The sequence below is a fragment of the Nelusetta ayraudi genome, unplaced genomic scaffold (genome assembly GCF_046127955.1).
Source record: "Nelusetta ayraudi isolate G7.1 ecotype Tasmania unplaced genomic scaffold, CSIRO-AGI_Nayr_v1 ptg000016l, whole genome shotgun sequence".
Taxonomy (NCBI): domain Eukaryota; kingdom Metazoa; phylum Chordata; class Actinopteri; order Tetraodontiformes; family Monacanthidae; genus Nelusetta; species Nelusetta ayraudi.
In genome coordinates this window covers 1,119,876-1,133,203 of record NW_027466066.1, presented here as the reverse complement: position 1 = coordinate 1,133,203, position 13,328 = coordinate 1,119,876, and the positions used below count along the sequence as shown (strand labels likewise).

Here is a 13,328-nt window from a genome sequence, read left to right as displayed (position 1 = left end):
CTCAAGGCTGGGCGATTGCTGTATCGCAGATCAAATTACAGGATATCAATCCCGGTTGCGTCTCTTTAGGTTATTCCTCCTGAATTTTTCCGTCTCTTTTTGTTCAAAATGGTCCATATTGTGTTAGGTTCACCTTACAAGTATAGTCTGACCGTGATAAGTATCTCTGGCCTGTCTCCTTGTTTTTTGTGGTCTCCCGTTTTCAGAGAGTGGGAGAACTTGTTGCAGGTGAAACAAAGCATCCAATCCAGCAGGGGGGGGGGGGGGGGATTTGGCAGGAGGTCACAAACAAAGGGGCAGAATGGAGATTTATAAATGAATGTATGCACTTAATGATACTTTATTTTGCAAGGCCACTCCACCGGAGTCTGAAATAAAAAAAATAAAAAAAACAAGACAGAAAAAAAAAACAGAGCTATTAAATGTGGTAGGATTTTTAGACCTCAAAGTCAAATATCCTCATGAGGACTTCAAGATCCATTGTGCTGCTGTTTGCCATTTTCTATCCATCGAGGAGTAAAAAACTGCTGGCAAATGAAATTATTAACTTATTCAAGAGACATTATTTAAGGCTACATACCATCAGACTTCTTTCTAATTAAAAAAAAAAAAAAAAGGAAGAAGAACTGTGGCAAAACTGGTAACTATATCATAATTATTTTATCAAGTAACGTGTCCGTTACTTTTCCGAAATATTTTGCGAGCTAAAAATGTCCGAGCAACTGTTGCTTTATCTTTTTTGTTTTTAACTAAAGTGATTAGTAATAAGCAGTTGAATACTTATCAAACAAAGTAGTTAAAGATGTGATTAGATTACTTTTCAAGGAGTACTCAGTAATCAGTAGTTGGATTACTTTTATGGAGTAATCCCAACAACATTGCACAGGAACATGTAAACTCCATTATTGTTCGTAGTAGTTGAATATGACCAGAGAAATAATCATTAGAAATGGTTGTGCAATCTCCCTCACTGCCTCCTTGACCTCTTGTAGCCAGTGTGCATAACGTTACCGAGGAAGCAAAAAGGTAGTTGCTTGAAGGTGCAGGTTGCATCAGGGTCATGTTTAACAGAGCAATATCACATTTCGGCTCAATTTATCTTGAGTAACGCACTTAATGGTATTTTGATAGGAAATGATTGAACCAGAGAAAAATGCGATGGATATTGCCTTCCACTCCAAAGCATCACAATCGAGTTATATTTAAATTCAATAATTAAGATGCATTGCGAGACGTGTGTCAGAAAATTACAACAAAGGCGGGCAAGGATACACTGAAGTGATCATTTTTAATGGGAGTAAATTAACAGTATTGTCGTCTTTATTTGTCTTTTCAGCGCCCTCACAGCTAATGGATTTGGTGGACGCAGGAAGATCCGTTCTTAATAGCGCAAACAACCATCTGTAACGTTTGATCTCCGCCTTGCTCTGCAATTCACCCTGAAAAGTCAACAGAGGGAGCGCGAAGATGTCCGACATTCGCTCGCTACTGTTCATTCACTAAGAAAACACGGGAGCACAAACCCGTGTGTGTGTGTCTGCGCTGCGTATGTGTGTGTGTGTGTGTGTGTGTGTGTGTGTGTGTGTGTGTAAGTGAGCGTGCACACGCGCTCCGCAGCGATGGTGGATGTGTTTGAGCAGCCGACGTGGCAGATCGGCCCTGTTCAAATACTTTTACCTGTGGCTGTGTTTACCTAAGGGGCAATTATGGCAGGAGTGTGTGTGTGTTTATGAATGTGTGTCAACCCTTTTAGGTCACCATCAGTATGGCACTGAACCGGACAAGCTAAAGTAAGTATATAAACCTGAAACCCAGTTGACCGTAAGTTCTCTCTGATGAAGGTTCAAGTTTACATTGCAGTAATAAATGAATAATAACATTGAAAGCGCAGTGAATGCTCTTCACACTGACCATTTAAAATGGAGCTTCTTTTGGAGCAGAGCCGCAAAACGAGATTTAAAAGCAAAAAGGATTCACTAAAAATTTCAAGCACTAAAAATTTCAAGAAACTAGTATATTTAGCAGCCGTTATAAATCACATTTAACTCCTCAGCTTGCACTTCCTGCTAAAATTCATGACTTTGTTGCACCTAACCTGCTTGGAACAGGATAAAAAAAAAACAAATCTAATATGTGAAATAAATCCAAAGGAACGGAAGACTCTGCTCCATCCGTGTGCTCCGTTTCTGGTTTTCACCAAGCAGAAGCTCTCAGAAACTCCTTGAGTCTTGGTTTTTTTAGTCTTTCCAAGTCTTCTCATTCTTAAAGCCTGCTGTCCTACAAGATGGAGGAGAACGTGACCTTTGGGTGGAGGTGCATTTCCTCCTCTGGACGTGGATTAAACGTGGCAGCTCTCTCTGACTCTTTCCCTCTCATCGCCCTGGGCTGTCCGCCGGGTGTTGCTGCAGCACCTGCTGCAAGTTGGACCCTTGGCTCAAGAAAAAAAAACACACACAGACAAACTGGTTTGCTTGTACAACACCTTTGCAATAGCATAGCGTGGCAGTGACCTCCAAAAGTCGTTCTGAAATGTACTATTTAATATTTTTACATCGGCTAGCGTCATTTTCCTCAATGAGCACCGACATGGCTGTGATGAAGTGTTAGTTGTAAATATTGACCAAGTCCAAACGTGGGCATCACAGTTCTTCCAGTCATTGACACACAATTAAAGGTCCAACCAATAGCAAGTTTCACTTTTTTAACTCATTTTTCTGAATGGAACCATGTGACTCCGGCACGACAGTGAACTTCCAAGAGATGAGAAAAGTCCATCCTGTGTTGCTTGGTAGACTTTTTTAAAAGTGTGTTCTTGAAAATAACCCTTTGTGATGTCACGGATGGCAGGCAACTGGAACTTCTTATAGGTTAGTGATAAAATCCCTGGGCAGGTGTCCTTGAATTCTCGTGGCTGCCTTGTAACGTTGCCAAAAGTGAAACGACGCATCATTTTAAGCAAGAAGCCATAACTGAGGATTTTTCCAGGTGGCTGTACACAGAAGGCTAAATGTGCAGTTTTCTGGAGTTCCAGAGAATTTTGAAAATGGGAAGAATATTGAACTAATAATTCAACCCCAATGTCCAGGAACCTAGCAAACAACATGTTTGCTCCGACGATATTGGGTGTGTTTTTTTTTTTTAATATGTATTTTAATTTTCCAGCCTAGAATGCTGTTATCCTCTGAGGTTTAAAGTAGGTCAATTATTAGCAGCTTCTCTCTTTCATCTCATCTCCACATGATGCAGATTAAGTTCCTCAAGTGAGTCAGCCAAAGTGAAAAAGGGAGGAAAAAAACACCTAATATCATCTTTATGTGGTTCATGTATCATAAAGCACCTGCCGCTGATTGCCGGGATTCTGATATTAAACGATGCCATAAGCCTCCGCGGCGGCAGCGCGTCATTAATCAACAGGGATATTTAACACAGTTAGTGAGGAGGTCGAATTACACTTACGACGCGGGAAAATGCAAAAAAGGCAAAACAAAAGCGTAATAAGGCGGCAGTGAAATTCTACCCTATTAATCCCTTTGCGGGATATTATCTGTTGCTCCGGCAAATGAACGGGGCCGAGGCGAGATCACATGTTTCACGCCCGGGTTGGTGTTCTCCATCACCGGAGTCGGGCTACACGGAGAACATCAAGACGACAGAAAACATGCCAAACTACGCAATAAAAAACCAAAGATAAAGGGCACTGACACACACACACACACACACACACACACACACACACACACACACAGGCTGTCCATTAAAGAGACGTCTTGTTGTTGGTGCTTATCAGTGAAGTCTGGATGTCATATTTTCCTGTCAGAGCGGAGCTTCAGATAGAAGAATCGCAGACTTAAGTAAACAAAGGGAGCCTCCACGTCATCATCCAGACAGGAGATGAGCTTTAAAAGCCTGTATGTGCTCGTGTGTATGTACAAATGTCACATATGTGTTTGTGAAATGAATCTAATGATGTGTGAACATCTGAATTTAGAGAGTATGGTTTGAGCCTCCATTGCGTGTGTGTGTGTGTGTGTGTGTGTGTGTCGGTGTCGGTGGTGCTGAGTGACAGGCTGTGACAGCGGCGGCACTGTGTTGTTTTTATCAGCTGTGGTTAAATGTTTCCTGCCACTCTTCCTGCTGCTTTCAGCGGCTCTAACCTTTACAAGGCTCCCGCTGATAGCGATCAGACAGACACCGATGCAAAGGCACCGGCGCGGCTCGTGCTCTCCTTTGTCGTCCCTTACGTATTAACGCATGTTCTGTATAAACATTTAATAACAACATTGGTGCTGTTTTCGAAAACCCTGCTCCTCTACATACATATCAAAATATGTGTGTGTGTCAAAAGCTGAACTTTTACTATTACAGGCAAATAGAAAAGACTCCCCAAGGCTCCATTCTAGGCCTCTGTATGTATTTGGAGTAAGAGGGCTTAAAAACTGAACCTGACTTGATTTTTGCCACTGGATGAAAATGCATTTCTCTTCACCTGCATATTATAGTCACGTCTTAACAACTTACACTTGGGTCAAAAGTTTGGACATACTTTCTCATGTTTTTTTTTGTTTTTTTTTTATCTTTACAACTTTCTACACTGCTGATAGATACTGAAGACATCAAATATACGAGCAAGATACATGTAATTATGCAGCAGGGAATAACTCTAAATATGCTTTTTATGAAAGGTGGCTACACTTTTATTGTTTCCTACATAATTCCCAGTGTGTTCACATGCTCAATAGTCATGAGAATGAAAGAAAAGACATTAAATTCTGCGTCCAAACTTTTGGCTGGTAGTGTATGTTAAAATCTTACCTTGGTAATGTTAATGATGATGATGTGGTCTATTTTAGACATCACACAAACAAAAAACAGCAATCTGAGTGCAAATTCATCTGACAGGGGAAAAAACAAAATAGTCGCTATCATCGCACAATTCCAGTTCTCATACAAAATGTACATGATGGGCAAAAAAAAAAAGGGAATTGGCTGAAGCCAGGACTTATTTTTGTCCATCCTATGTACAACAAATACAAAGACAAATACAAGTATGCATTTGTACTTGCATATTTTCATTGGTTCTACAGTGAATTTAATGGTGAAACCACTTGTTCTCTATTGTTTCTACTCATTGCCGATGTCGTGACGAACCAAATCATTATGCAGCAGGTTTTTCTTGGTTTGACCTTAAAATGCAGATATGCAACTTGGCGGTGGACTCGTATTTGGCTTGGGACAGCGCAATATCAACAGGGTTCTCCAAGTGATCAATATGGTCTGACGTCTAGCTGGCTGTCATGGTATAGATTCTCACCTTAACGCCGGAGCTTCTGATTTACCTCCGTTTCAGAGCAAAGGTCTCGCCACCAGCTCAAGGAGGTGACTAGAACAGTGACATGGCGTGTGATGAAGAAGGACCAACTGAGTAGAACAAGTGCAAGAGGGCCGACTTCACTGGACTCCCTGTCTAGAGAGCCTTCTGTCAGCGGAGACAGATGTCAGAAGACAAGGACGAGGACGTCAGGACTGGAGGCGGATAAATGACACGAAATGGAATTCATAAGTTGCCCCTTTGACTCTCTTAGTAACATAAAGCAGTCGACACGGTTCGCTCATGACAGTCTTGACTTGAGGTGGGTTCTGGATTTCCCCTGGGCACGTGCCCCCCCCCCCAACCTAATACAGGCTTCTGCTTGAATTTATGAGGTGTCAGAAACAGCTTTGCTCTTGTCTTCCGTCCCGCGTCCCACAGTAACTCCTCCCAACCGAGGCGGGAAAACAAGGGTTTTCCTGTTTATGAAAGGCAGTTGTCCCACGGGGCAACCGACACTTTGGTTCTCGTAAATTGGATGGAGGGGGAAACATCTGCAGAGGCAGAAATATCTTCAAACAAAGAAAACTTTATTTTTTTTAATTTTTAAAGAGAAAATAGCGACTGGGACATGGATAAGGCACCCCGAGGCTTAAACTGGTTAGATTTCTTTTCCCCCTGATCAATAAATCACATCACAAACATTGATCTCCTTCCATCCTGCACACTCACCTGCTGGGCTCTTTGAAAAGGGGGAGAATCAAGAAAAAATGACTATAATAGAAAAGCAGTGGAGTTAAAACACAAAAGAGGGCAAGATATATAATGTCAACTTAAAAAAAAATCATAATTTATTGACTTTTTTTGATATCTGAAGCATGCCTGTGGCAAACTGCATAGCTTCCACTGTTGACTGTCGAACAGTTTCGTCTCTTTGGCAGTTTATATCTCAGAAAGGCCACTTATGACAGCTGTGATTCCAGGAGAAACCAGGGCTAATATTGCATTTAATGTCTATCAATAAATGAAAACATAGCAGTCAGCTATTTTCTGTTCTTTTCTGCTACCTCAATATTTTCCATTTACAGTTCCTCGTAACCTTGTCTGGGACTTGAAACAAACAAATCTAACCCCCATCCATCCTCTTTAACTTGAACAAGCACAAGAACGCAAATTGAATTCAGTGGATTCAAGAAATAAATCATGATTAAACTGAGCAATATTTTTATTTATCTGCAATCCCTGTTTCTTTGCTCCGACATTTGCAGCCCTCAAAGCTGTCTGCGATCCCAGAGCCACGCGCTCCAACCTCCGACGTGCATCGTGACATTGTGCACTGAATCACCGACACCGGCAGTGGAAACAGCAGTTGTCTTGCCTGCTTCCTTGGCTAAACTAAAAGAACGCGCAGAGATGCTTCAGACTGGGAAGAATGCAAACACGGCTGTTGGGACACCAACACCAAGAAGCCAAAAATGAGCCAACTAAACCAAAGCTTATGGCGAGTTTTCGATGAGCGGCAGATTGATATGCATTGATTCAACTCTCTTTAGCACGACTCCAGTGACAGAGAGGCACTCTCACTCGCCCGATGAATAAAAATTCCAGTTCCGTGAGGCCAAAGTGGCGGCACACGCTGTTTTAATACCCCGTTTGTCACACTTGCCAACGTGTCATAATTCTCCACCCGCGTTTGGCCGACATCTTGATCCAAAGTGACTCACAATAGCTGACGAGAGCCTCTCCGCTTTCAGTTGGGAGGCCCAGTGGGAATCAAACAGCGTTTTAACCGCTCTGGAGGAAATTAACGACCATGACAAATTGAAGCCGCCATGTGATGGATATTAGCGGGCCAGTGAGATTGATGGGTCACAGCACAGGTTTTATTCTGTAATAACATGTTGGGGTTTGTTTTTTTTTGTTGTTTTTTTTTTGTAAAGGAGCACGCTAGGAAGACATCCTGCCGGCTGCTGTGGTGTTTATTCGAGCCATCAATCAGACTATGGTGTGATACCTGTAAGAGAGCAAAGCAGGGGGAAATTAAGCCTGCAGGACGGACGGTTCGCGACTCGGCTGACGCGCCCCTGTGACACAGGTGCATCAGTCAGGCAAAGGGATGCAGCTGCGAGCGCGCGGCAGTAAAAAACAACAACAGCCCGGAGCCACACAGGAAAGGAATCCTGCTGGGCTGCTGTGCCGTGCAGCTGCACTTGCAGTTAGGCTGTTTGTCGTTACAAACATTTAAAAAAAATGTTTTTTAACTTTAAAAGATGTGGTGCAGGTTCACTGAGCGTGTAAAAAATAATAATAACATGGGTTATGTTATGTTGTCTATATATATATAGACTACAGTGACTTCTAAAGGTTGTTTGTTCTCGTGCTTTTATTTTGTAACCCTGGGGCCAAAGTTGTGACAGGTGTCAAGACACTGAGAAGAAATGTATCCTTTGGCATGCAAATATATAGTTTTGAATATGATGTTACTTGATACTTTTATTTCAATTTTGTCATGGAAATGGAAAACTATGTGTAGCAACATAGCAGTGTTTTTCAAACACTGTGCCGTGGCACACTAGTGTAGCGTGAGATAATGTCAGGTGTGCTCTGAAAACCTTCACTTCTAAAATGAATCATAACATAAAAAATAATAATTACATTCCATTGTCGAGTGACTTTGCTTTAAAATGAATGTAAGTATATTTTCCTCCCTCAATTCCTCCAAGAGTATCAGCTTTGTGTACATCTAAATGGGCCCAGGTTTCACACTGAGTCAGTATAAATAAATGAAGAGACTATATTGTCATCACATAATATTTTGTGTGGCTCTTGTGCCGTGGCTCAAATAGGATTTCTCGTAACCTTTGCCCTCTGAACTAGCAAAAGAGGCAAACAGCCTGTTTCCTTTTCCTTCATCTGACAGCCTGTCCCTGCTGCTCAAGTTGCTGCAAGCCGAGAGGAGGGTTTACAGATATATTCATCATAGACGATGTCTCGGACACACACAATCAGATTATCGGGATGATGTTTGAGGTGAACACACAGGGAGGAGGTTTACCGGCAGGGTGAGGAGGTTTACCCACACAATCCATCAACATTATGACCTCATAACAGCTAGTTCGTCCCCTCCTGTGAGACTCCCCAACTATCTTTGTTATCAACACGTGCGTCAACAACAAACAACCAAGGCGTCGCGGACGTCATGTCGCCGTGCGTCCACACAATGCCGTTTGGTCTGCAGCTATGCAAGACCCAAACACGCTAATGATGCAGTCACATTAGCATCACACACACACACACACACACACACACACACACACACACACACACACACACACACACACACATTTTTACACTGATAGATAACAGGAAGTGCCCGACCGGATGTTGCGTTATTGTTGTGCATGTGCTTACAATTGAGATATACACTACGCATTTTGAAGTTGCCTGGAAATGAGCGCCACACAAAATTAAGTCTCATTGTTTACGAACAATATCCTTGACAACGTTATCAAGACCGTTTGTCGGTTTCAAACCCTTCAGCTTTTTATGCAACGGGCCAAGTTTTACAAACTAATTTCTCTTGAACTCTGGAGCAATAGTCCCACTGGATTTCACATCTTTCTTACCGCTGCCGTGATTTCAAGGGTGAAAAGTCAAAACCCTGAGCACATTAATAACGAGCTCTTCTCTTTGTGTGACTAAAGGAAAACAAATGAAATACAAAAATAGATGCCAACATTAGAAAACTCCTTCCCTTTTCAGCTGTCTTGATCGCCCGTCCAGCCTTCTGAGTATTGCTTGACTGTCAGCGCCATCATGTGGTCACAAACCAGGACACTGCCAAGAGTAGTGCATTTTTAATACTTTTTTGGACAAACTCTGACAAGATAACAAAGTAAATTTTATTTAAATACAACATTTAATCACATAGGTTTATACAATTCTTTTAAAAAATAATAGAAAATCCACATTTGGTAATTGGTAAACTTTTCTTGTTGAAGACCATCCAGGTGAAAAGATTTAAGTGTGTGTTTGGGCAGTGAAATAAAAAAGAAATGTGTGTGTTTATTATTCATCTTGGATGTGTTGCATCTGCTCATCAGTTAGTGCGTTCTTCTTCTTCTGTGTCGTCTTTCGAGATGGGGAATTCAAGCGACGTCCTGTAGCGGACGGGCACCTGGCGCTCCTCTGTGATTGGCTGATTGGCCACGGGGGCGTGGATTCGCAGCTGTCCGTCATCCATCAGGGAGCAGGAGAGGCCGGACAGGTCCAGGTGAGCGGGCAGCTCGATCCTCCGGGCGAAGCCCATCTGGGAGGAGGCCGAGGAGCAGAAGGAGGCGCGGGCGGAGGGCGACGAGCACGACTGGCTCTCCTCGGCTCCGGCCCGCTTCATGGCCACCACGGCGAGGCTCCGCCCCTCCAGCTTGACTGTGATGTCGTGCGGGCCGTAGCCACGGGCGTCCAGGGTCACCAAGAGGTCGCCGTTGCTGTCCGCGGCCTTCTGGACATCTGAGCAAGGGCTCTCTCGCTGATCTTCGTCCCCGTTAGGCAGTCTGGAAGACAGGAAGTCAGAGTGTAAATGAGGTCCATGGTGTCGTTGGGATGGTTTGAGTGGACAGCAAAACATTAGAGACTAAATCCCTTTACAGAGCACTGACTGAAAGAGTAAGACATTTAAAACTTAAGTCCTTGAGCGTCAATTGGGTGTATAAAAAGATCTTTTTTCTTTTCTTTAGTGACTTTTCTTCAGCTAAGTCAGAGTCCAAAAGCATCTAAAGTTATTTGTCCATGTAGGACACTTCCAATAATTCCAAACTAATTCTCAACTCGTTTCCATACAGTGGGAACTGTATGCAAACGAGAATAAACATGAGCCACCAAAACAACTAATCGGGAGTGAACAAGCAGCAGCAGCAGCTACAACTTCAGGATTAAGCAGTTTTATAATCTTGTCATAAGAGCCCAAGAAACAAGAGCTCCATTGATTGTACACACCTGGACAAAGCAGAGGACACGAGGGGGAACTGAGGAAGTTCCAGCAGCTGTGGCCCGTCGTGGAGCTCGCTCAGGAGGCTGTCGACCAGCTGGGACCTCTTGCTGAGGAGGCCCTGCTGCAGGGCGGTGAGCCCCTCCTTGCGCAGCGGCCACAGCAGCCTCTCCTGGCTGAAGAAGGGGTCTTCGCCGAACAGGCTGCTCAAGGCTGCGTGCTGGGACATCATCTCAGGCGCCGGAGGACAGATCTCGATTTTTTAAAAAACAAAAGTAAAACTCAGAAACTTCCTTGTGAGCTGTTGGGAAATCTCCTGAGGAGAGTCAGGACCAGTTTCAGGAGACCCCCGGCTTCTGTCTGTTATATACCCAGCTGTCCTCCGCCCCCCCAACCCGTCTCTCGCTGCTATTTACACCTCATGAGCTCACAGCTGTTTGCAAGCATGTAACAGTGAAGTCAGGAATGCCCCAGCAGGCTATAGACGGCTCATGGTCACATCCTGTTTGGGTTTGGGTGCATGTAGTTATAATATTGAAATGTCGATTAAAGACTGACACCTCAAAAGTGACGGTCATTTAGTAATAGTGTGGTGACATAGGCAAGGTTTTGCCTATGTATCTTGAAAGATTGTGATTGAAATTATTATTTTAAATATTGTCTCTTTCCAAATTAAAAGCATCATCAAACCATCACTTTTAGCATCGAGTTAAAATTGAGTGGTTTTGCCAGAGGCCTAAGTGAGCCATTTATGAAAAATAGATAAATAAATAAATAAAAATCATATTAAAAATTGGTAGAATGTGGAACATTTTGAAATGGGAACAATGACAAATCAATCTCTCTTGAAAAAACAAGCCTCAGCTCTCTGTGATTGACAGCCGTGATCCTCCTAAAGGGCAAACTTGGGCAAAGGACGAATGACGGGAAACACTTTTGTCCAAACTCAAAATATAGTGAGCTATAATTTGAAGTAGTTCAAATTGGGTTTTTTTTTAGGCAAAACTATATCAGGAGCATACCCGTTCTTAATTGTCAGACATGTAAGGAAATAACCTCACATGCTAGCATCGTATCTCTCTCTGGTGATTTCCAGCCCTTCTCTGCCCACTTGTTTACAAGGCCGGCCCGGCTTGATCGTGTTGAGCAAACCAGTTCATTAAGAATTATACCCAGAAAAATCTGTTTATTTCAAGTGTTTCCACCTGACGATATGCTAAAATCCGAAATGCTTCAGTGCAGTGTCAGAGGTGAAAAGCAGCACGCTTACGACCTATTCTTGTGTCGTAAGCATTGTCTCGGTGTCGTGTGTCACGCATGGGTCACGCAAGTCACGAAAACAAGCGTCGAGAAGCAGCAGCTGCGGAGCCGCTCGCAGCTCACAGCGGCTCGACCGCCGGCGTGAGCAGCTCTGTTCTCACGTTACTCGGCCGCATCGCGACGTGTTCTGGCCCCTGAGCACAGTGAGACGACGCTTCCAGGAATCCGACGCGCGGCGTGCTGGTGCGAGGGCCGCGTCATGACATTGCAAGGAGCCCGTGTCACTTCTATTTGCAGATGCCTAGGCGTCGTGCCGCTCCCCCATTGGCTCACGGGTGCTACCTTGCCCGCGCTTGATTGGCCGTGACCATCTGCTTTCCTGTCTCTGCTCATTTCTGCCTTTTTTTTTCCCTTTTAATCACTATCGAGGGCTGTGTCACGGCAGATCGGGCAGAACAGTCTAGTAGTACGAGTAGGCAGTTGGATTGCGTCATGCTAAGTTCCTGCTTTTAAAAGATCACCGCAGAATGACTTGTATCGAGAAGAATTGGCCAAGAAGGCCTGACTAGCCTGGTGTAGGACAAGACAACTTAAGAAAACAAGCTCACTTGCAGCGGTTAGCACTGTCGCCTCACAGCAAGAAGGTTGCGGGTTTGATTCCCAGCCTGGTGGCCTTCTGCATGTAGTTTACACGTTCTCCCTGTGCCTGCGGGGGTTCTGTCCGGATTCTCCGGCTTCCTCCCACAGTCCAAAAACATGCACGTGAGGTGAATTGGGAACTCTAAATTGAACTGACGACTTGTCCAGGGTGTCACCCTGCCTCTGACCTATGACAGCTGGGAGAGGCTCCAGCAGACCCCCGTAACCCTGAGTGGAGGACGGCGCGGGTATTGAAAACTGATGAATGGATGGATGGACTTTGATCCTCTGAGTTAAAGTTAAAGCTGGTCGACTCGACTGAGATCACGTGTCAAATAAAAGTTCCACGTCCTCCGATTTACGTCCTGGCATTTTGACTCGCTAGCTCGCTAGCTTAGCATTATCAAGAGGACCGTGGCAAAAAATAAACAAGTGTGTCAGTGAACCAGGGAGTGCCAGGGACACATATAGACAGCGGGACTCAGGACTCCTCACTTCTAAATTACCGGGTTATTTTTATTACCACCCAGTCAGGCCTGAATATTATTTACGGAGCTTTGACATCATCCCGTTTAGAATGAAAATACGGTCAGTTTTGTGGGTGATCAGTGTGAGCAAAGCTGCAGACAAACAGGGTCTCGGGTCAGTTTTGGTTTGGTTGGTTTTAGATAAGGAAAAATCAGTAGTGGTGTATTTGAAATACATATCACATTTTAACTATGGCAAAATTTCTTTTTTAAAAGATAATTAAATTATTTTTGGCTTTGTACTGTTTGGTTATTGTCCATACATGTGTTATTTTTCTTTGCTTTCAGTTGCTGGTGAAGGTTTTTTTCTTCAAAAATGTCTTTGTTTTTGTTGTAGCTTTTTGTGGCATTTTCTCCACCTGTGGGATTTGTTGTTGTTGTTATTGTCCTACTTCCTTTTTAGGCCTTAAAAGAAAAAAAGGAGCAAATGAAACTCCAGTTTGAAAACAAGGTCTAGTTGCTGTAACTTTTATAAGGCGTTCATTCAGTTACTTGTTTAAATTAGACAGCACACTGGCTAGCCAGAAGCCAAGCTGTTGTTTGAGGTCACAAACATCATCAGGTATGACAGTGTGAACAGTGGAAACACATAAAGACAGAAACGGGC

General features: G+C 43.6%; 1 protein-coding gene across 1 annotated transcript; it reads right to left on the bottom strand.

Annotated features, from left to right (window-relative positions):
- Window positions 1-9,148: 9,148 nt before the first annotated feature.
- hspb9 (heat shock protein, alpha-crystallin-related, 9) lies at window positions 9,149-10,644 on the bottom strand. Its single transcript, XM_076023691.1, has 2 exons — window positions 10,304-10,644; window positions 9,149-9,861 (listed from the first exon to the last, which is right to left on the bottom strand). The coding sequence occupies exons 1-2, from the start codon at window positions 10,525-10,527 to the stop codon at window positions 9,408-9,410; spliced, it is 678 nt and encodes a 225-aa protein (XP_075879806.1). The 5' UTR covers window positions 10,528-10,644; the 3' UTR covers window positions 9,149-9,407.
- Window positions 10,645-13,328: the final 2,684 nt, after the last annotated feature.